This window comes from Culex quinquefasciatus, chromosome 3 (genome assembly GCF_015732765.1).
Source record: "Culex quinquefasciatus strain JHB chromosome 3, VPISU_Cqui_1.0_pri_paternal, whole genome shotgun sequence".
Classification (NCBI taxonomy): domain Eukaryota; kingdom Metazoa; phylum Arthropoda; class Insecta; order Diptera; family Culicidae; genus Culex; species Culex quinquefasciatus.
Window position 1 is genome coordinate 54,683,695 of NC_051863.1, and position 24,783 is coordinate 54,708,477.

Below are 24,783 nucleotides of genomic sequence, written 5' to 3' on the forward strand. Positions count from 1 at the left end.
CTGTGGTGGAGTCAACTCCTTCGGAGCAACCTGATGCTTATCCTTCGTGGACTGCTGCTCAGATTTGTGCTGCTGGTCGTCCTTTTGGCGATATTGCGTCGATTGTGGGCGCCACTCAATCTTCTTCTACTGTTGAGTTTCTTTGATTCTGTTTCGATGTATGATTTTGTGGTAGCGTTTTTTGGAATCTTTGCGACTTTTTGCTTTTGTTGTTTGGCGCAACTTAACTGCTCCGTGGACACGTTTCCCGCGGATGTTTCCAAACGCCCATCATGGGGACCAATTGGGTACTAAAGCCCTATGTCAATTTTTATGTACAACGTTAAAAAACACGATTAAAAACCATTTCTGACCACTTTTTTTCATTTTAATGCAAATTTTTTTTTGGCAAGACAACATTTTTTCGATGGATTAACTATGGTCCCCTTGGAACGAGCTGTCAAGTAGGAGCTTTTCTGTCAAGAAGGACCGCGAGGTTAATTTTTCAAAATTGATTTAAAAATCCATTTTAAACTCTTTGTGGTCGTACAAAGGGTCATTGTACTCAGAAAAATAAGCTTTAACGCTGTAAACAATAATATCAGCAATCTAAGCATCATTTTAGGACCCAATTTCTCATATAGTAAAATCGACCAAAACTATTTTGGGAATGGAATTAATGGTTTGATATATCGTACATATATAGTTGGGTTACAATTTAATGAATAGTAGAGACCATTTGATAAATAGTTGAGTAACTATTTGTCATAAAGTAGTTATATAGTTCATGACTATGCGGGCAGACTGGCAAAAATCCGATACGCAGAATAACCCGTTGCAATTTATGAATCAACCTGGAGGTAAACACCTTACCCTTCTTGGTCTCCCTACCCCGCGCACGTCACTCTGACGTTTCTCCAAACTCACCACTCCGCCGTCGCTTTTTCTTCGTCGTTCGCTTCTCGCTCTTTTGCCAACTGTCACAAAACTTTTCTCGATCCTTCATTTTGGGGCGCATCGCGGCATCATCCTTCGAGAGAAAAAGTGCTTCCCGGGGAAAAAAAATCGCATTTCCCGAACAAATAAAGTGAATTAAACCGTCGAAAACAGTTCAGCTTTGTTGCGCTGCAGACGAGCTACCTCGCGAGGTACGAGTAGTGTGAGTTCGGAGCCGAAATGGGTGAGTAAATTGGATTTTAGTTTGAGTGCTTGAAAGTGGCTTGCAAAAAATCAATATGTCGATGCTAACTAACGCGAAGGTTTTCCTTCCGGCGGTGCTTTAGATCGGGACAATCGCGGGGGCGGCGGTGGCGGAGGAGGAGGCGGTGGTCGAAGACATCGTTCGCGGTCCAGATCACGGGATCGTCGTAGGAGTCGCAGCCGTGGTGGGGGCGGTGGTGGAGGAGGAGGGGGCGGAGATCGGGGCGATCGGAGGCGGTCCCGGTCGCGGTCACCGTACCGAAAGGGCCGTTCTCGCCGCAGGAAGCCGTCGCTGTACTGGGATGTTCCGCCGCCAGGGTTCGAGCACATTACGCCCCTGCAGTACAAGGCCATGCAGGCCGCCGGACAGATTCCGGCCAACATCGTGGCGGACACTCCGCAAGCGGCGGTCCCGGTTGTGGGGTCGACCATCACGCGCCAGGCGCGCCGACTGTACGTGGGCAACATTCCGTTCGGCGTGACGGAGGAGGAAATGATGGAGTTCTTCAACCAGCAGATGCACCTTTCCGGGTTGGCTCAGGCCGCCGGCAATCCGGTGCTGGCCTGTCAGATCAACCTGGACAAGAACTTTGCCTTCCTGGAGTTCCGCTCGATTGACGAAACCACCCAGGCGATGGCCTTCGACGGGATCAATTTTAAGGGGCAGAGTTTGAAGATACGCCGACCGCACGATTACCAGCCGATGCCGGGCATGACCGATTCGGCGGTTGCGCCAGTTCAAGGTGAGATCTCCAGTAACGCTCGTAATCTGAATTTGTCCTAAAACTCGTCATTTTGTGTTGCTTTTGCAGAGAAATTCAGCGGCGTCATCAGCACGGTGGTGCCGGATTCGCCCCACAAGATCTTCATCGGTGGCCTGCCCAACTATCTGAACGAGGACCAGGTAAGTGCAATCGACGCAGGGTTGAGAGTTGGGTGGGTTGGTTTTGCGGGATTATTCTCTTAGGAACTCTAGGCAAACACCAGAGAGTTTACACGCCGGCATGAAAGAGCCCACAAGCAACAGAGCGCGGAGTTGGATTGTGTTTCCGTATTTTTTCCAGGGCTCGTCCGTAATTTCGTTCTTTTATTTGCAGCATCTGCGAACAAAGTGCGCATTTTTTTGCGACGTTGAATCTGCCTTCGGAAAGCTTTTTTCTTTGGTGCTTTGTTGAAGGCAACAACGTTAACGAGGGCTTTGTGCGACGGGTTCTCGTTTTTGAGGGTCGTTTTTGTAAGCTCGGAACAAGATTATGCGTGCAACGGAGACGCAGAACTTTGCGTCAGTTCGATTTTTTTGAGATCCGTCACTTTGGACTTTTCGTTCTCTAGAACACTCACTTATTATAGAATTATGCTGTGAAGGAGGTATTAGACTATGACAAACAAACTCGCAAACAAACTTTTTGACAGTTTGGCAGTTTTCCTGCTCTGTTTGCTTGCATTTGTTTGCAGACACGTCAAAATTTTAATCGGAAAGAGACTAAATGGCAGAAATGTGCGGAACTTATGTTTTCAATATAGCAGAAAATTCGAAAGCCAAAAAATCAAAATGCGAAAACTAAGAACAGAAAAATCAAATTTGCAGAAATATTATCAGCAGAAATGTTCCAAAGAAGAAAATTAAATGGCAGAAAGTTGATCAGCAGAAACATCACATCGCTGAAATCAGTCAAAATTAAAAAAAAAGCAGGACAATAAAGAGCATTAAATTGCCGAAATTTAGCGATAGAAAATAAAACGGCAGAAATTTGTAAAGCAGTAACATGTAACGGCAGAAAATTAAAAAGCAGAAAGTTATTCCGCAGAAAATTTATTTGGTACACAATCCAAAACTTGATGAAAATAAAAAAAATATGGCGAAAAATTGCAAAACCAAAATTGAAACAGGTGAAAAAAAAATAATAAAAATCGTTTGGCAGAAATTTAATGAGCAGAAAAATTGAATGACAGCAAATTGAAAAGCCACACACTCATTTTTGATTTGCGGGTTTGGCAGAATTCTGCCAAAAACAGAATAACTGATTTTTTCGGCAGAAAAATTCCGAACTTTGGCAAATTATCTGTCAGTTTTTGCTGAGCATTCGGCAGAATGACTCATAATTTGCCAAGACTCGGCATTTGTTTCTGCCGATCGATAAGTTGTTGTGATTTCGGCAGAATTCAGCCGAAGTTCGGCAAAAAGTTCTGAGCGTGCATAACTTCAAAAGGCAGAAGAATTAAATAACAGAAAATATTACAAGGTAGAAGATTAAATGGCAGAAAGCTGTTGAGCAGAAAACATTAAATGACACAAAATTTAACTGCCATTTTTTCAAAAAGGGGAAAAATAAAGATCCTAAAAATTACAGTTAATAACAGAAAGCGAAAAAAATATATGAAGATAGACAACAAAAAAAGAGACAGATGGTAGAACGAGCAAAAGAAGAACAGAAAATCAGGAATTAGAAATAGTCAATGCGGATGGATAGTAAATTTAATCCCTCCAGGAATTAGAAATAGTCAATGCGGATGGATAGTAAATTTAATCCCTCCAGGAATTAGAAATAGTCGATGCGGATGGATAGTAAATTTAATCCCTCCAGGAATTAGAAATAGTCAATGCGGATGGATAGCAAATTGAATCCCTCCTTACAAAGACTGCTATTAAAAGCGGTGAAAATAATAAATGCGAAAAAGTGAATGCGGATGGAGACAAAATTGATAATTTGATTTTCTTACTAGAGAGAGATATGTAGGGTTTACTTTTGACTTGTAATTGTAATCCAGCAAAAGCAAAATAAAAATAAAAACTACCCCTCCAAGAATCCGTTGCACAAAGCCAAAACTTCTTCCCGTTTTTACAGCTTTTACAGCGCAAACAGGCAGGCTTTTCCCACCAGAAAGACGATTTATTTCTAGCAAATGCGTTTTTCAGCAATGTTTTCCAATTTTAGCCCTTTGCCCCGCGTATTCAACATTTCAGTGAAAAATGTTCCACCTTTCCAGGTCAATTTTATTTGCAGGACATTTTGCATCCGTTCCTTTCAGCTCCCACTTTCTAGCCCGTACAAAAACGTGGAGGATTTTCTCTCTATCTCTTTCAGTTTCGCGGTTCCAAATTTGGGGTTTTTTTTGCAGGACCTTCTCGTTTTTCAGCAAAAAATAACATTTACAAAAACAAAAAAAAAAAAACAATCTTTCAGCTCGTTACTGATCCACCTTCTTTTTTCTTCTTTTTTTCGTTTTTTCATGTTCCCACGACTGTGTAGATGCTTCCGGGGTCGGTTTGGGCGGCCGGCCTGGTCTCGAGGCACTACCACACTCGTTTAGGCACAACACACCTCCTCTGTTGTTGTGCTTGAAATCCACACATTCACAGTTTAACAATGCAAGAGCAATCTGATTTATGCCAGCGAAACTGAAAACGTTTAAGTTTATTTTTTCGGTTGCGGCGCTAACCTTCTAGTTTTGTGTGGTTGGGCAAAGTTTTGTTTAGATCAAAGAAAAAAGGTTGAACCCCCCTCCTCACTTGAGAAAGAGTCCGGCGGAAGAGCGAGCAAAGGCAAGTTCCAAACAAACTCTGGAAAACACACCTACATGAATTCTCTTTGCAGCCCGAGCGCGCGCGTGACTTGCCTTCGAAAGTGTTTGTTAGGGGTTTCTTTTTGCAGCGTGGGGACAGTCTCGCACAGTTAGTTAGGAATGTTAGGATGAGTTCGGTTCAGGGACTTCCAGGGTAGGGCAAAACGGGGCACACTTCGGCGGTAAGTATTGGGCCAGGTGGTTTGGTCACCCGTCAAGCGTGGGACGTTTCCAGACCACTTGGACCGGGTGGCAGGAGCAAGTCGAAATGTGCACGAAGGTCTTCTTAGGTGTTAGGGTCTCGTCTTAGGAAAGGTCAACACACTCTTGGAAGAAACGAACGGGTAACTAATTCTGAACCTTTTCTCTCTCTTTCCGTGATCTTGCCCAATTTCGTCCCGCCAACAGGTCAAGGAACTGCTGCTGTCGTTCGGCCAGCTGAAGGCGTTCAATCTGGTCAAGGATGCCGCCACCGGGCTTAGCAAGGGTTACGCCTTCGCCGAGTACGTCGAGTACAGTATCACTGATCAGGTAATGCGGAACGATGCGAAGATCTGTCGCAGAAATCACTGACAATTTTGTTTCTCTAATTAAAAAGGCAATTGCTGGCCTCAACGGTATGCAGCTCGGCGACAAGAAGCTAATTGTACAACGGGCCAGCGTGGGAGCGAAGAACGCCAACGTGGCCGCCGTGGCGCCGGTGCAGATTCAGGTAAGTTTCATTCGTCATTCCTTCATTAGTCTGCTCTATTACGGACTTCAATACTCACTTAACTAAGGTTTAAACTCGTTGAATATCTAATTTTCCCAATCTTGTTGGTTTACGACTAGAGTTGTATAAAAAACACCTTGCTTCACCTTTGCTTTGATACGGAATTCCGATAGCCGAAGAATAATTTATTCCACTCTCCGTCTATGATCACGGTTCAAAAGCACATGCGAAAGCGGTAGTTATATGACTTGTTTTGTTCAACCATAGCTACCTAGTTTAGACTGTGGTGATTCTGGAATCCGCTCTAATAAATCGCTCGTATTGGTTCTTCCAAACTTCAACTGGTGTTTTTAAAAACTTCAAGCGATCACCACTGACATCAATAGACTTATTTGCTCTGGATATGCTAACATCAACATGCTAAACACCAGAAAAAACCGCCATCATTGCGATTTGCATTGATCCAGTAAAAGCAAATTGGAAAACTTCGCAACCGGAACAGGAAATGTCAGACGAAATGGCTGTTTCGACGTCGAATAACAGGTTGCTGCGATGTGCATGTGTAGTACGAATTCAATAAACCCGCGATTCGTCAGCGCGAACTTTCTAAAGGAGACACGTAACAAAGCTCTTAGTCAAGTATTCCCGTCATTCTGGGTGCTTCTCTATTACGGACTTCAATGCTCGCATAACGCAGGCTCCATTCAGAGCCTCTGGCTAAAGATTGAACTCGGGATGTTTCCGATACCTTGTTACCAGGCATTCTCAGTGGTTGAGCAAAACGCTGTTCCTCTTCTGCGCACACGCCGGCGGTGCCGAATCGCTGACTTGCTCCTTTGCTCTTTCGTACGTTTGGTGTTGTCATTTGACCATGGGTACGCAGTTAAAAAGACCTGCCACTACACCGCCCGTGTCTGCACGACACTAAACTTCACTTCAAGAAACAGGTCCGTAACCGCTGGTACTGCAACGGGTAAGGCAGGTATCGATACTGTTTTTTTTATTTCCTTCGATATATATCAGCGGTTGATAGGATATCTTACGAGATTGGTATTTTGACCGTATGTCGGATGTCTTTAAATATTCTGGACACAAGATCTATGCAAGAACGTAATTTTATTTTGCTTTTTTTAATCACATGGCCTCTCTGACATTAACATTCTTTGAAAACTAACATTTTATCCAAGGCCTGCTCTTTCTTTTCAAGGGCATTTTTATCGATTTTAAGCCGATGAACGCCCATTTATTTTGATGCCTTGCAGCGCCTTGAAAAATTTACGTGTAGATGTAGTATGTACGTGCCGTTTCTTTGGCCTCTTCTAAAATCAGATATTTACAATACACTTTAGACTATCTTGCTGTCCATAAATAATACAAATTTTTGGTAAATCAAATGCGTGGAATGCTGAATGTAATAAACAATGTTCTGGCAGAATTACAAAACAACCTTATCAGAAACTTTCTTTTATTGATTTGAACTGTGCGGGAGGTTGCAGTTCCGCGGGCCGTGGCCAAATTTCTGGCAACGGTGGCATTGCGCTGCGTTCGTCGGGTTCTTTGAGTAAAACCGCCAGTTTACCTAAAACCGTCCAACGCCTTCCACAGGTCTTGAATTTTGATGCTGCCGCGGTCGCAGTACAACAGGTACAATGTGTAAACTTGCACTGGCGATTTGCCAATTTTAAGACAATATGAGAGGAGAATATGAGTACGGAACTTAACCTCAAAGGTAAACAAACCAAATGAACTTTTTTGACAGGTATCGTGTCGGGACTTAGCATTTAAAAATATAATTTTGTTCCGTTCCGCATGGACACAAACTATTATTATTATTATTATTATTAGGGGGGCGGCGTGAGAGCGTAGTCAGAACCGTTCTGACTTTCTAAAACCGCATTTTCGCTCCATTTTTGGAAAATCATTGTATAGCTGTGTCAAATTTAAAAAGTCTGTTTTTGTTTGTGCATCACAAAATGCCTAGACACAACTTCAAAAGTCTGTGAAACAAATCTGTGTACCTGTCATCCCTGGCCGGTATGCCGTTCAAAAGAAAGGGAGTCAAAAAACAGCTTTACGAACGGCAGAAAAAAAAGAAAGAGAACGTTTTCTTGGGGCTTTTCTTCACCCTCTCTGGCTTGCTTTCGCTACCGCAGCCCCCCCCCCCCCCCCCACTGCGTTACGTAATAAAAGAAAACTCCCTATGACGCAATCGGCCTAGTTTGACAGCTACATTGTCCTAAGTTTTCTGTGGGAGAGAAAAGGAGGCGAATACTTTATGAAAATCATACCTGTCAAAATTCCTGGCCTCAAAATTTTATCGCGAGTTGTTTTTCTCCTCTATTCAAATTAAAAAAAAAAACTCCCGACACGACACCTGTCAAATTACTCACAAAATGAATACTGGGTTCTTTGAGTTCATTTGCTACGTTACAGTTTTCTTGTCTGACAGTTAGCTGAGCTCGTCTTTCGTTTTCGTTTCGTCCGTCTGACTTTGATATCCTGCTCTCGTTCACATAAATCTGAACGAATGAGCGTTCGCCGCAAAGTCACTCACACAGTCGTTTGACTTAGAGAGCCTGGAGCTCATTAGAGAACGGTCATCTCAAACCAAAAGTACCAATCGAAGCACGAGAACTGCCAAACGGAGGTACCAATCCATGGCTTTCTACCTAAGGTACTCGCGATTGAGTGTGTAGTAGTGCGGTTGTCAAAATCGCTATCTCTGACTCTCTCACTCCACTGACATTGACATTGTTTATGTTTTGGTTTTCCTGGCACGGTCCTTTGTTCTTTTGTTATTGTTTTGGTTTTAGTGGCACGGAGTCATGCACTCACACTAATGCAAAACAAGATGACGAGTACCTTTGGCTGTATGCCTTGGTACCAATCGAGCAAAATCCTTTGTCTTATGCTCGATTGGTACCTCCGTTTGACAGTTCTCGTGCTTCGATTGGTACTTCGAGCCAAACATTTCATTAGGGCACAAAACCAAAACGTAAACATTCGGGATTATTCCACTATTCCATTCATTAGTACACTCCCTACATGCCCTCCAAGAATCAGATTGATAACAAACAATTTCCTATTGAAAAAATCAAAAACACAAAAGGGCACATAACCATGTTCACTGCAAACTAAAAAAAAGTTCAAATGTGCCCTTTTATTTTTCGTTAGGTTCTCGTACTTGAGGAACTTTGTGTGTTATAAAATGAACTTTTCATACATTCTTAACACTAATTCACGTCAAAAAAAGTTTGGTTTACTTTTCTCCAAAGATTTCTGCAGAGAAAAACTTCGTCAAAAAACAATATTTAATACGGTCCAGCGGCTGCTGTTCAGTACACTTTTGAAGAATTTTTATATTTCACATACCTTATCTACACTATTCAATCACAAAACTTCACCAATAATCAAATTTTCTACTGCATTCCTCTTTATTTCTAACTAAACAAAAGGGCCCGTAAACATCATTCAAAACAACAATCCGGTGACAGCGCTTTAGTGCCCTTTCAGCTCTCTTCGAAATTGCATTTAGAAAGGGCCTATTATGAATGTTTGCGCACATAAGAACGTCTGTTGATCCTGTCGCACTTTCTTTCCCGGTAAATACAAATTACAACACTCAGATTACAAAGAACAAAACTGTTTAATACATAAGACTTTATTCGCGTAAACTAGGCTGTATTTGGCAGTAAATTAACTGTTCTGACCTGCTCTGAGGTCTGTCAGGGAATGAGACTGTTCTGAGGTGGTTTTCCTACAAGAAAATGTACGGTCAGGACAAGTTCACTGACCTTTTCGTCCTGTTTGTGTTCTATTATTTACAAATATGTGTGTGTTTACATGTAACGTAGAGTGCGAAAACTAGACAACATAAACTGTGGCAAAAACTACACGAAAATAGTACAGTACAGAAGTTTCTGACTAGAATCATCGTCTTGTGTGTAAACATGCCGCCCGCCTTGAAAGACGGCGGCTCTGAGCGTGCTTTCAACATAATATCTTCCTACTTGGCTCTTCCTGTTTACTTCTGTACTGACTTTGACAAAACTGTTTGTAAACAAATACTACATCTACTGTGTATGGCTGTGTGTGATCATACGATCAGTGGTTCGAACGTTTTCTTCTTCTTTCTTCAGGTACTGCGTGATGTTGTCAAACATAAAATGCCGCCCGCCATGCTGATACGGGGCTGTTGATGTGCTGTTGTCCGACCTGCTGCTGCTTTTGACTGCCTCTCGACCGCTGCTTACGTACGCGTGACCAGGGTGTCACCTCACGTACCGTTTGTACTGTTGCTGCTGTGTTCTTGGTCTGCGTCGATTCTCCCTCGCGTTGCTGTTGCACTAGCCGTGCTTCGTCGTTGCCAGAGTTTCCAACCGTTTGTACCTGCTAAAATTGTGTGCTAAGTTTGCTGCTGGAGTCACAAATTAGAGGGTACTTAACTTGAGGCCGTGGTGGGGGGCAGTTCTGACCCGTCCGATCACAAGAACGCGCCACCCCTGATGCTTTGTGCTGGAACCTGCATTCAGCTTTTGGCTTGCTGATCTGTGTTATTGTTGCTGTTGACGTGTGGTTCCTGAAGGACCGTGATGCCTTCCGCCGTTGTCTGCTCTGCCTCGGAATTCGCTCGCTTCTTGTCGCTCACTGTGTCGACCGCTTGTGTGTGCGTGCGCCAGTTGCGCCGCCTGCCATAAACTCCTTCTTTGTCCTCCGTAAGTTGCCCGTTGTTGTTTGTCGAACTGTTGCTGATTGTTTCGTCCGCTTGCGCTTGCTGTACTGTTTGTTGTTGTTGTCTCCCAAGTTGGGCAGACCTTTCTCCTTCTCATCCTGCTTGCTGGCGTGTGTTGACTCACTGGTACTGCAGTTACAGTGACGTCCTTCTTCGAACGACTTGTTGTTGTTGCCTGTTCCCACAGGCCATCCATAACCGACGAAACAATCTGCTGCTAACTTGTCCAACTTCTGTTCTCCTCCGTCCGTCCGTCTGTTCCCCACATCTGAATTGTAGTCCAACTGCTGTTGGGTTCTTCTTCTTCGCCTTCAACTTCTGCTAGTCCATTCCAGTTTGTAGGCACCTCGTGGTACCGGTGTCAGCGGATCAGCGTCCGCTAACCTAAGAGAACTGCGTCTCTACTGGAATGGAAGTTGGGACCAGTGTGTCCCTTCCATGCTTGACGTCGTCTTTGCGCCTGTAGTTGCGTCTCCACCACTGTTCGTGGAGATTGTTCCCCAAAGCTGGGTGAACATCAATGAAACTTCCGGTCGGCGCACCGAAAGCTTCTGCCGCTGGCCTAGCGACCTGTACGGATCACGCTGCTGTACACGACAACACGGCATGACCGTCCACACTCGGTTGAGTGGTCAGTAGTACTCCACACTGCTGTTGGAGTTGACGTCAGATGGATGCAGTACTGTTGTGGGCGTTGAAGTCTGGGGACAGATTGAGTACGGCTGATTGTCTGAACAAATAGTCAGTAATTAGGGCTACTTAACTCGGAGCCGTTTTGGAGTGGCTGGTCTGGCCCGTCCGACCACAACCGTGCCACCCCATTAGGCTTTTTGCTGGAACCACGAACATCTGCATACTTGAGCGACTGCTGCCGCTGCTCGTAGGCGATGAATCTCCGACAAGTTGACTTGCCGGACCGGGTATGATGCTCTGGTTTCCAGTTTGCGGCTGCTCGTGAGGTCTACCATCCCGGTAGAATTCCTCCGCGACCGCGTTCGAAGATGCTGCTGCGGTTCACTGCTGTACGTGGCTATGCGGATCTGCGTCTTCGCTGCGCGTGCTGCTGGTACAGTTCCGTCCAGGCGAAGAACGATGAATGGGCAACTGCATCGCCGATCTCCACGGCAATCGACTCCTGCCGCCCGTCAGCAGGTGCAACGCTAAACCGAAGGTTTCTGCTCCGCTCGAGCGATCCAGCGACGCCACACCTAAGTTGTAGAGCACTTAACAACTGGTTGTTGAACGAAATGAAATGTGTACTTAACTTGGGTTGGCGGTGGGGGGCTGTTCTGGTCCGTCCGACCACGAACGCGCCACCCCTTAGGCCTTTACGCTGGATCCTCCTATCAGCTTGGGACGTGCTGAACAGTCTGCTGGTTGGTTGCGGCGCGTCGATCAGAACCCCGACGACGCCTCTGCTGATTGTTGTTGTTCGCAGGGCAGATAATAATCTGCAGCTGCGTGTGCGTGTGATGTGCGTGCGCTCTGAGCACACCGGCGATGAGCGATCGAACTGTGCACTTACAGTCCCGGATCTTTTCCGAGGGCGTTGACACTTTACGGTCCTCTTCTGGCTCAGCAACCGGACAGGAATCTTCACTGGGTTCCAGTGAACTTCTGCTCCACCTGATGCATCCCGTGCATCTTTCTTCACCGTAGTCGTTTCACAGTTTGCGCAACGGTTTCGTCCGTCTCGTCGTTTGCCGGTGGTCTCTGCTGACCACAACACCGCACACGAACCGTTAACGTTCTCACCTCAAGACCGTTCCGAACTGCACCGAATTGCAGGTTTCTTGCAACGAAACGTACTTCTGCGACTTCGCGAATCGCATCGCAGCGGCGACCGAGCTGCACTCTTCGAACCAACCGATTTCTCCTTTTTTTTATCGTCGTCTCGTCCGTGTCGTAAATAAACCGATCCGTTTGACGTTTCTCTTTTCCGATTAGAACTGTCACTGCAGAGCAGCGATGCCAGTTCGCCATTCAATTTTCGCCCGACGGCAGAGCTGTGCGGTATTACACCGGCACGCACAATTTTGCAACTTGATCGAATTTTGCTCACTTTCGATCACATTTTTTCACCTCGTGTAGACAAGATGGCGACACAAAACAAAATGGAGGTTGCAGTACACATTTACACGGGATTTTGAACACGGGATTTATCACGACTTAACTTTTTAGTCCGATACTTCTGGTGTGCAGACTTCTGCAGTCGTTTCTACAGACTTTTCCCTGATGCGGCGAAAAAGCTCCCAGCTCTTCTCTTCACTGACAGCTGGTGGAGCTCGCAGTGACAACCGCGGTTGTAAATCATAACAAAAAACACTCAACACGAAATTTGCGAATTTCTTCGACGGAGCAGATTTTTACGAAATAACCAGTTTCTGTTGTCCCTGGCGGAATCTGACCACGCATCGGGATGCAATCGAGACGCGCGCGGACTGCGGTAACGGTTATGGAAGATGGCGGATCTTCTAGTGTTTTTTTTTTCAGCACATCACAACAGAATGGCTCCCGGCGCCATCTTCATCCGACGATTTTTCACGGCACAGATACTGTGCGTCGACAGACTTGGTCCACCGACTTCGAAACCAGGAATTTACGGTGCGACATATCCGGTTCGAAGGACCAATTATGTTTGCGCACATAAGAACGTCTGTTGATCCTGTCGCACTTTCTTTCCCGGTAAATACAAATTACAACACTCAGATTACAAAGAACAAAACTGTTTAATACATAAGACTTTATTCGCGTAAACTAGGCTGTATTTGGCAGTAAATTAACTGTTCTGACCTGCTCTGAGGTCTGTCAGGGAATGAGACTGTTCTGAGGTGGTTTTCCTACAAGAAAATGTACGGTCAGGACAAGTTCACTGACCTTTTCGTCCTGTTTGTGTTCTATTATTTACAAATATGTGTGTGTTTACATGTAACGTAGAGTGCGAAAACTAGACAACATAAACTGTGGCAAAAACTACACGAAAATAGTACAGTACAGAAGTTTCTGACTAGAATCATCGTCTTGTGTGTAAACAATGAACAACAGTTGGAAAGTTAAAAGGGCCCAATAAAGATTTTTTTTAAATTATTAGTTCTATTGCGAAAATTAACAAAAATTAGGAAGCATTTAAGCAGAGTTGAGGATAATGATGTGTTTTATCGTATCATCAGTAAATATATCATCAGTCAAGCTTCTTTTTTAAATAGGAATTGAAACAAGTTGTCCACTTTTTGCAAGCGTTTTGTGCCCTAATGAAATGTTTGGCTCGACTTTTGGTTTGAGATGACCGTTCTCTGATAAGCTTCAGGCTCTCTAGTTTGACTCACTTCGCATCACTCCGTGCCACGAAAATCAAAGCAAAAACAAACGAACAATGGACTGTGCCTGAAAAACCAAAACATAAACAAAGTCAGCTTCCATCGGTGACACTCAATCGCGAGTATCTTACGGTACGTTCGTTTGAAGAGCCAGTGGTACCAGTCTTGGTTCAATCGAACATCATTTTTCAGTGTGCATGGAACTCGCATCAAACTGAAAAAAAAATCGAGTGCGGCACTAGAGTTTCAGTTCCAAGATGGCGCCAAAACTCGTGCGGAACTAGCGCAAGTTTCTTCAAACAAACACTTTGACAGCTCTGTGTGCGGCACTCAGTGCGGAACTAGTCTTCAAACGAACGTACCATTACACAGTGGTCCGCAACCGAAATCTAGCGTGACAAAATTGATAGCAGCCACACGTTAAGATTTAGAGTTTTGGTGTCTTGGGGACAAATGATCAGGGTCAATAGGGGCATCTTTTGGTATGGTGGACATTAGTGTGGTCCAAATTTTAGGGTGGTTCAGAATTTTTATTTTGTCGGGATGACGAGATAGCGCTTCGGTGTCTTCAGAAAAGTTGTAGGGAACACCATTCTGAGCAATTTTTCTGAAGAACACAAAGCTGTATATTCAAACGGGAAGTTTCTAAAGCCATTTTTGTAATTAAGGTTGAGGTGTTAATGAAAAAATGAGTTTATTGAAGTTATCAACTCAGGCTTATGTTGTAGAGGGATGGTGTCTTCTGGACATTTGTAGAGCTCACATTTATCTTCCAAGAGAGCGAAAATCGTACCTTCTAAACGAAAGTTATAGCCAAAATACGACGAAAAAGACGCCATTTTGAAATGTGAATAACTTGAAAAGGTGGTGGAGTTTGACCTCGCTATTAGAAGCATCTGAAAGTACACATTCTAGAGTACATTTGCTGAAAATATCTCGGAGGTCTTTTTTGTTTAACTCGTCCAATCTCAATTTGAAAATGAGCATTTTTAAATCGTTTTTTGCCCATAACTTTTGATAAAAAAAATGTACAAAATGATCTAGTGGTTGTAAAAGAAGAAACAAGTTTTAGCTGAAATATTTCAGGAATCAACACGTCACGTTCTGTTTGTATGGGAGCTGTCAACTTATTCCCCTGCCCCTCATACGTTTGAATTGGGTCCTAAAGTTATGCTTAAATTTTGATATTTCTGTTCACAAAGAAAAAGTTTATTTTTCTGAGTACAATGACCCTTTGTACGATTGTAAATGGGAAAAATTTAAATGATTGCTGTCATTACTCTTACCTTATACAAGTTCTTGTGCAAGAGATAGGGGAAGAGAGAAAGAACATGTGTCCTCATGTCGCCCGGCAGTTTGAGTGTAGAGCTCGGTATTCTTTCGTGTTTACTTCGTATGTATCAAAGGACCGTAGCATCCTAATGACGATCTTGCCCAGCGCTGTCAGTGAACATTCGGGTCGATGTTGATAGAGCTCACTCCCGAGCTCTGTCAAATATTAGCAATTTCTGTCAGTAGCCGATCCTTTTTCAAGCCTGCTTGGGACTGGTCAAGGCAAATTAATTAAATATTGTTTTACAACATTAGAAAATTTCATGAATTGAAGTTGAAGTTCGCCTCAATGGTTAATTTTTTCAAAATCTTTTCCCACAGGTACCTGGCCTGTCGCTGGTCGGCTCTTCCGGTCCCCCCACCGAGGTGCTCTGCCTGCTTAACATGGTCACGCCCGACGAGCTCAAGGACGAGGAAGAGTACGAGGACATCCTGGAGGACATCAAGGAGGAGTGCAACAAGTACGGCGTCGTGCGCAGCGTCGAGATCCCCCGCCCCATCGAGGGCGTCGACGTGCCCGGCTGCGGCAAGGTCTTTGTCGAGTTCAACTCGATCGTGGACTGCCAGAAGGCCCAGCAGGCGCTTACGGGTCGCAAGTTCAGCGACCGCGTCGTCGTTACCTCATACTTTGACCCGGATAAGTATCATCGGCGCGAGTTTTAGACACAATGAGCTGCGGTGTGAAGTAATTTAATTTTAAGGGTCCTCCCCGTTTGCGAGAGGAGCGGGGAGACAAACAAACAACAAAACATTATTGCACTTGTAGACAAAAAAAAGAGCATCAAGACGATCAACAGAGTGAAAAAAAACGAAGTAAACAGCGTGTGTAATATAAATTCAGTGGAGGGCTCATTAATTCCAAATCATACACTCTTGAGAAAGACGCCACACAATGCGCGAGCGCGCGCAAACTTCGTGGGTTCGTTCGGATGGTAAATGATGAAAAACGAAGCGGCTTATTATTCTCGTCAATCTTGAAAGTTTTATTACAAAAGTTTTGCGGCAAGCTTAAGTTTGCCTGCAATCATCACTTTATTATTATTAATAATGTTTCCCATAAGCAGCAGCAGTCAGCACACACACACATAAACGCACAACCATAACGTGACGCAAACAAAAAAAAAACTTATTTCGGTGAGGAATTAAGATATACCATCCGCGCGCAATAAACAGCCAAATGCAGAAACATTGTGAACCGAATTAAAATAGAGACGCAATTTGCCCGCGCGCCCTCCCAGCATGAGTCCAATCGTTGCTCACACACGACCGACGAGACTCTTCATGAATGGAAACTTTTTCAATTAAACAGTCACATCTTTCTGCCTCCGCGCGGCCCCACGTTTGGGCCAGGATGCGCTGAGCCGAGCATCCAATCATAAAGACTCCACACGCAGTGATGGGCAAACAAGTGTTTGACAGGTTTGCGCGGGAATAATTCACACTGACTGGGTTGTAGTAGCGTTAAATTTAAGTTAATTAACGCACTGTGGCGGCAATGGTAATTTCGTGGCAGGATGTGTGTGTACTGGACCAGTTTAATAAAGAAAAAAAAAATGCACTCTCTACTGTAAATCGCGATGATGTAGTTTGGTTCGCTGCACGGGAATATCACACAGTCCTTGACTAATGACTATATAATAGCCTGTCCCATTTTGAGGTCATGTCGAGGAATTTCAGGTGCTCACTTCTTAAATGATAGATTATGATGTTAGGAACAATGTTTTCTTAGACAAGAAAAAATAATAAAATACTTTCTCGCACCCCCTAGTCGATTTACTGAAAAAAGTCACTTTTTTGAACAAATTTTCTAAAATCGCTTGGAATCAATACAAAACTGTTTCGATCAGGTGTGTATTATCTTCAAACGATAGGTTTTGTCCATAGATTAAGATGCACTATCAATATTGGACCAAAATTTAAGTTTTGGACTTTCCCAGGCGGATTTGTGTCGAAAAAATCGCATTTTTCGAAACTTTTTCAGAAATGTTCATTTAATTTAGGGTAGCCTATTTTTCCCAGTCAAACCAATACATGCAACTTGTAGGAAATTTCATGGCGAACATTTTTCCCTCTGAGAAAATGCAATTTCGACACTCCAGAGCCGAGATATTTGAGTTTTAGTGAGGAAAAAAGTGCCAATTTTCAAAATTTCTCAGAATTCAAAAGCAAGGCCTACTAATTACACGATGTAGCAAGCATATGTCTCAAAGGTCAGGGTATGCTTTTTATAGTAATTTTGGCCGCTGAATCCGAATCTGAAATCAAATTTCGTGTAAACAGTGATGTTTTGGAGCTACACCCTTTTGAAATGTTATTTGGGTGTTTAAGAGGCAGTTTTGTAAATATTGCTCGGTTTGTTCTAGAGGTCGTATCGAGGTGCTCCGTTTTGGATGAAACTTTCAGCGTTTGTTTGTCTATACATGAGATGAACTCATGCCAAATATGAGCCCTCTACGACAAAGGGAAGTGGGGTAAAACGGGCATTGAAGTTTGAATTTTCCGAGGATTTCGAATATGACAAAAGTGAGACTAAAAAGTGCCGCTATGGATGCCTACAGGACAATAACTAACGTTGTAAAATGTTTGTTATAGAAAAATCGAAAAACTATGCGAAAAACTGCGATTAGCCAAAAAGTTATTACCGTAGGCTTATAGTCCATGAAATTCCCTAACTTGGTGTTGCTGGCTGTTGCAAAAAGATATTGAGGTTTAAAAAAACATTTTTTACAGTAATTTGCAAAAGCTATGAGAAAAAGTCGTACCAATCCTGGATGTCTATGGCTCATTTTGAAGTGCTTCAAAAACCTTTCGAATGCATCTAAGAGAGTTGGAATTGATGAAGTTTTACGGAAATGCGAGCAATTTTAAGATTTTTTTATGTTTTTTTCGACCTCAAACTTCAAAGCCCGTTTTACCCCACTTCCCTTTGTTGTAGAGGGCTCATATTTGGCATGAGTTCATCTCATGTATAGACAAACAAACGCTGAAAGTTTCATCCAAATCGGAGCACCTCGATACGACCTCTAGAACAAACCGAGCAATATTTACAAAAACTGCCTCTTAAACACGCAAATAGCATTCCAAAAGGGTGTAGCTCCAAAACATCACTGTTTACACGAAATTTGATTTCAGATTTGGATTCAGCGGCCAAAATTACTATAAAAAAGCATACCCTGACCTTTGAGAGATATGCTTGCTACATCGTGTAATTAGTAGGCCTTGCTTCTGAATTCTGAGAAATTTTGAAAATTGGCACTTTTTTTCCTCACTAAAGCTCAAATATCTCGGCTCTGGAGTGTCGAAATTGCATTTTCTCAGAGGGAAAAATGTTCGCCATGAAATTTCCTACAAGTTGCATGTATTGGTTTGACTGGGAAAAATAGGCTACCCTAAATTAAATGAACATTTCTGAAAAAGTTTCGAAAAATGCGATTTTTTCGACACAAATCCGCCTGGGAAAGTCCAAAACTTAAATTTTGGTCCAATATTGATAGTGCATCTTAATCTATGGACAAAAACCTATCGTTTGAAGATAATACACACCTGATCGAAACAGTTTTTGTATTGATTCCAAGCGATTTTAGAAAATTTGTTCAAAAAAGTGACTTTTTTCAGTAAATCGACTAGGGGGTGCGAGAAAGTATTTTATTATTTTTTCTTGTCTAAGAAAACATTGTTCCTAACATCATAATCTATCATTTAAGAAGTGAGCACCTGAAATTCCTCGACATGACCTCAAAATGGGACAGGCTACTATATAACTTATTAGAATTGTTTTAACACTTGTGGCACCAACGGGGTCAAACAAGTTGGAAATGCAACTTCAACCGGCTGTGTTTCGGCGAAAACTCAACCGATGTGGATGATTCTTGCATTCAATCCGGAAGAATGTCAAGAATCACCTCCAACAAGGTAGATCCAAAACAGATGCGAAGGCATTTCCAACTTTTTTTTTCCAAGGGTTGTATGAGCCGGTGAAGAAGGGAGGGAGGGGTGTAAAAGATTCCCAAAAAAGTGTCCACGTGGTTTATGGATGGTTCCGTACCTGTTTTGAATCTGAAAAGTCCTAATCATAACCTACAACTTTGCCGAAGACACCAAAACGATCAAATAATTCCTTTTGAGGATACAGAATTTATTACATTAACAAACCCATTTTGCAGCCACAAAAGTTGTACGGAGACCTGTATGGAAAAACTACTCATCTGTATCTTTTGAACCGGTTTGATGACTAAGGCCAAGTTGCAGGAATTGATTAGGGCAATTCAGATTAAAATTGGACACTATTTCTAAACTCCACATATTTTTTTAATTTCTGTTTATTTTTATTTTTTAAAGTTCAAAAATATGGAATTTGGGAAATGATTTTTTGTGAAAAAAAAGGTTACTACCAACCAGACATTTCTGTATGCACAACTGCCAAAATTGTATGGAGCTTTGGATTTGTTTACCTTTTTATACCCTCCGCAAACGTCAAAACATACAAAACTGCTGCCGGATCTTTCCCGAGAGAGATCCGGAAAAAAGATCCGGCAGCAATTTGTATTGGTTTGACGTTTGCTGAGGGTGCCGAAAAGTTTGTTTATGTTCTGCTCTCGGGAATTCCCGGGATTTCCCGGAAAAAAATATTTCCCGTTTCCCGGGAAATTTGTAAATTTCCCGGGAATTCCCGAAATACAAGCGGAAGTATACATTTTCCTACCTTGTTGGCACCATTGTTTTGAAATTATACAAAAAATATTAATTACCCAAGTAGCACACTTTGTTCACCAAAAGATTTCGAACTTGTTGTTGAACTCATTTACTATGTTTTCCCAACGTCCCTGAGAACTCTTGAACACGTTTTTCTGTTGTTGAACATCTCTTAACCCGTTAGAAATGTGCATGGTTTAATTGAGTTTTACCAGCGCACGTCCTACCTGCATAGAGAACGTTTGCTGAACATGTCATAAGAACTCTTGACTATAAGATTCTGAACCGGGTTGGATAACGTCGTTAGAACCGTTTAACAACATTCTGCCTTTAAGATTCAGGAGGGAGTTGGGAAAACGTTTTTATAACCGTTCAAGAACATATCGTGGCAGACAAGACTGTTAAACAGGCTTTTCATAAAATACGTCCAAGGTGTTCGCTCAAAAGTTTTTTTTCTTAATTTAATCCTTTATTTGTGAGTAATGCCGCTTTACGACACTTTAACTACTAGTTTTTTGTTATTTATTTGTTTGGACAGGGATACGCCATTTATGAATGATAATAATATGAATGATGGATAATACAAAAATATCAACCATAAAAATCATTCAATTTCCTCATTGTGCCTTTGGGGATTTTTTTTTCCATTATGTTTGAGTGCTAATTAACATCGCTTGCTACTACTACTTTACTACTGCTGCTGGTTCCCGGTGCTGCATTTTCAGTTTTCCTTTTTGATGAAGAATGCTCAGGGCAAGTATCGAACCCAAGAGATCACTCCAAATGTCAAGTCCGGGCGCGCGTCTGCTTCTTTCCACGAGGGGTTATGTTGGATGAGCAGGCCTACACGTCAATAAGAAGTCTACGGTCATCTAGGTTTTACCAAGTTCACTAACAGTTTGCCAAAACTTCTTTCAAACATAAGCTGTTTCTATTTTTAGAACTATCTTTGCTTGTTTCGTCAACATATCCTTGCTCGGTTTTTAGAACACGAACGCGAACTTCACATAAACAACTTGTTTACGGGAAATCCCAGCCGAAGCCAAAGTTCAAATCTACTATGTTTACACGTTTAGCAAACTGAAATGAAACATCATGTCTGCAAATGTCATTTTGCTTTTCGAGTTCTACAAGCATGTTTCATTGAGGTCAGAATAAACTTCAAAATGAACTGTTCGTAATCCTTTGCTAGATTTGGCATTTGTGTTACACAGCCATGTTGAACAATTGTTTTTTGATCAAAATGTAAACAATTAACCAAATTTTTTGACACTTGTTCAATAATTAACGAATAAAAACACTTATGCAGCAATTGTTCAACAAAAAATAAAGAGCGATGTTTTTCTTGCTACTTGGGTAGTGAACCTGATTTCATTTTATTCATTTCAATCTACTGTTCATATTGAACTAATCAGCTTGTCTGTAAATTTTATGTCAAGGTTAAATTCATATAATTGTTATTTCTGAAGCATTCACAACTAGGAATGTTGTTTGCTTGTATGTTGGACAACAAAAATTACGCTATTATGGAAAGAATATTAACTATTTTATTTTCAACAACATATTTTAACGACAATTTTTTGTTATATCATTTGATATAATTAATTTTTTTAAAAAGGGTTATTCGAGAAAAAATTGTATAAAGGTATTCGAGAAATTACTTTTTGAAGTTATAAATTTATTAAGCACGTGAGCTTCCAAGGGCGTAAGAGGGTTAAATGTGAAAAAATATTGCTTAATTTTAACCACTTTTACACTTTAAAAAATATTTTAATTTAATTAATTTATTAGGCCATATTATCATATAACTAAAATCATACCATAAATGGAACAATGAATAATCATTAAAAAAACAACTTCGTATAATATGAAATTTACCCAAAGAATGCAACCATATTTCAAAAACTCGCTTCATTTTTTTCAATTTGTGTTTTTATTAGAATTTAGCAGTTCTGTTCCAGGATGTTACATTTGCAATTCAGAGATTTGGAGAACCTTTCAACTAAGATCAATTCATAAGCCTTTTCAGGGAGGGTACATATTTCTACGTTTAGATTTTGCTAGCTGAGTGCTCTTTTAGGGAAAACACGCTTCAAATATTTCAAACGAGATTTCAAAACATTGAGTTGTGATTTCATGAAATAGTTAAATAAATAGCGTTAGAAATTAGATTCTAAGGCAAATTCAATATGATTAGCTATTTATTTACAAGTTGAAAATACTTGTTCTGGAATATTATTTTTTTCATATTAACATTATGGTCACTGAGACAACTTTAAAAGCAACTTTATTGATGTGAATCATAGATTTTCACTGTCGAAACACTTTGATGACAAAAATACTCTCAACAAAAAATACTATTAATATTTTTTTGATTTGGTTCAATTTGAAAGACAGCATAATAAATTAGAAAATTTTCATATTTTCTCAAAGTTGCATGATTTTTTACAAGTAGTCAAGTCATTAACTGACGCTTACACTTTTTTTGACAATTAAAGTTGCTGTTCTATACAATTCTGTTGCAAAATATTAATCAGAAACAGGATCATAATAATTTCCGTAAATTTAAATTTCCCGGGATTTCCCGGAAAATTTGTTGAAAATTTCCCGTTTCCCGGGAATTTTGTAACCCCGGGAAATTGGACGCTTTCCTTTGTTTCGTTTTCGATAGAACGGGGTCGAATTTTGTTGATACGAGCAAGTCGTATTGCTTAATTATGTCCTCTCTATATCATCGATGCTCGAAAGGCACGCCGACGAGTATGTTTCAGCGTTTAATAAATGAAGTTTTTTAGAGGACAAAAACTTCAAAGAATAGTCTTTTTTAAAATGGTAAGAACTAGAGTGTAACAAAAATGACTTTTTGGTGGGCATTCAAGGGTTTGTTCCGGGGCCGATTTTTTGAAAAAAATGTCAAACTTTGATGGTCTGTGCCGAGTTCCAGGGTACTCCAAATTTCAATGTTATATACACAAAAAGATGTGCAAGGATCTGGCCTTCACGCCAATCATGTTGAAAATAAACGCTTCAGTGGCAAATGCAAAGCGCCAGCTCCTGTTACGTCCAATCAAGCTCATATTTTTGGATTTGGGCTCAGTTTGCCCCCCGGAACAAACCCATGAATGCCCGCCAAAAAGTCATTTTTGTTACATCCTAGTAAGTACACAATCCAGGTTTTTAAGTAAAGATGGCGTTTGAATGGTGAACGCCCGAAATGTCAAAATCGCGCAGTAGCACCAACATTAGAAAAAAAAATGTGGCTGTCATGCCATGGCACACTTGTTCCGTAATGTTGGTACCACTGCGTGATTTTGACATTTCGGGCGATCACCATTCGAACACCATCTTCGCTTAAAAACCTCGATACATTTCATTTTTACCTCCTCTGCCGTTTTACGGCGATATGATGTATACGCCATTTTGGACATTTTCAATTTTATTGTACAGTCTGATAAAGAATCTTAAAAGCTACCTCCTGACGAAAGAATTTTTCAAAAAACTGCTCTGGGGCCCATTTTATTCAGCAAACAAATAATGATGTATACGCCAATTTTACTCATCATGATGTATGCTCGGATGTATGTATACATTGAGAATTGATAGAAGTCAAAATTAATACTGTTTGAATGTTGATTTGAGGTTGTGGGACCAAATCAAGAATGGGCAATATTTTATTACATTATTTCGATTTAATTCTTAAGGGGACGTCCATTAGGTATCATCCATAAAGTACGTCACGTTCTGAGGGAAGAAGGGGGTTTTGAGCAAGCGTGACATTGCGTGTTAAAAGCATAGGGAAATCGTGACAAAGGGGAGTGGAGTAAATTTTGGCTGATTTTAATGTGACGTACTTAATGGATGACACCTTATCCACATCCACGTAGACACTTTTTTGAAAATTCTAGACCCACCCACCTCGCTTGCTGACAATTGTTCATGCAAAAAATGTGTTTATGGAGCATAGACAATCGCTAAGGGAGCGTTCTTTTATTACGTAACGCAAAAATCGGATTTTTAGACCCCCCCTCGTAACAACATTTCCATACAAATTTTAAAATTTTTGTATGGAACGTAACACGGCCTCCGACCCCCTCCCCCAACTGCGTTACGTAATAAAAGAACGCTCCTAATACCTCCCCCTCCCTTAAAGTATCCACGTGGACAATGCATTACGGGATCCACTCAGCTATCAAAATAGCTGGCACAAAAAATAAAGCCAGCTTTGATCGCTTTGATCGAGCAGAGTATCGTGCAAGCAGTGGTGATGGGAAGGTGGATTTTTGTGGTGTTCTCTTTGTGCTATGTTCGTGTTCATGTTCGAGTCATGCATGCAGTGGGGGGTCATTGTGGTTATTAATATTATTGCGCGTTAGTATCGTGTGGGCAGCAGGGCCAGGAAGATGGTTTTATTGTTGTGTTCGTTTTGTAATGTGTTTGTATTTAAATCTAGCATGACTTTTTGTGGTGATGGTATGGTTTTGGTGGTGGTGGTGGTGGCGGTGTTAAAAAAAAACAAACGTTCAATTTACTAACATTGAGTCCAAAACCTCTCTACAAACATCTATACCACTAGGTGACGTAGAGATCTCTGCGCATTCTAGATAGATGTTTACTAACATACCTTCCAATCCCCGAGGTTAGCAAGGTACCGGCCAGGAGCCCCTTTTCTTACTGGATAGTATTACACGCTCATCTAAAGAGGAAAACATGGTATCTCCCGTGTTGGAATATTGTAACCGGATGAGAGTCTAGTGCTATCATACGTTTAATTACAGTTAAACAGCAAGATAAGCGTTGTGCAGCCATCCGGAATTGTGCGACCTTTATTGCTAATGCTAATGCTTTGATCGCTTTGATCGAGCAATGTATACATTTACATCATTGGGCAGGAAAAGTAGCGATTTTTTATTGCTTTATTTTCGGCCAAATGATGTTTGTGGTTTAAAAATCGCAGAGAATAGGAAAAAACAAGAAATTTTGTAGGGGCCACATTTTTATTGTACTTTTTAACAGTTTCTACAGAGCAGACCTCAAGTTAGTCATTTTAAATTGAAAAAATGAATAAAAACAGAAAATCGTGTCTACAGCAAAATCACCTCAATGGCGTATACATCATATCGCCGGACCTGCCACCTATTTTTAGGACGCTGTATCTTTTGACAGGAGCAAGACAACACCACACATTTCTCGGGAAAAATTTAGAGAATTTTTGGATGTTGTTGCGCAATTTATTACGTTGGTTTAAAACGTGTACT

The 24,783-nt window shown here is 41.6% G+C and overlaps 1 protein-coding gene across 2 annotated transcripts; it reads left to right on the plus strand.

Moving 5' to 3' along the window:
* The first annotated feature begins 953 nt into the window (after window positions 1–953).
* Window positions 954–16,408, plus strand: LOC6045804 (splicing factor U2AF 50 kDa subunit). 2 transcript variants are annotated; one of them, XM_038261525.1, is made up of 6 exons: window positions 954–1,159; window positions 1,239–1,922; window positions 1,992–2,083; window positions 5,152–5,274; window positions 5,342–5,455; window positions 15,158–16,408. In XM_038261525.1, exons 1-6 carry the CDS (start codon window positions 1,156–1,158, stop codon window positions 15,497–15,499), a joined length of 1,359 nt encoding a protein of 452 aa, XP_038117453.1. In that variant the 5' UTR covers window positions 954–1,155; the 3' UTR covers window positions 15,500–16,408. The 2 variants fall into 2 exon arrangements, with proteins under 2 accessions (XP_038117453.1, XP_001863087.2); XM_001863052.2 differs by having other exon boundaries at window positions 1,263–1,922; window positions 15,158–15,499.
* The last annotated feature ends 8,375 nt before the right edge of the window (window positions 16,409–24,783 follow it).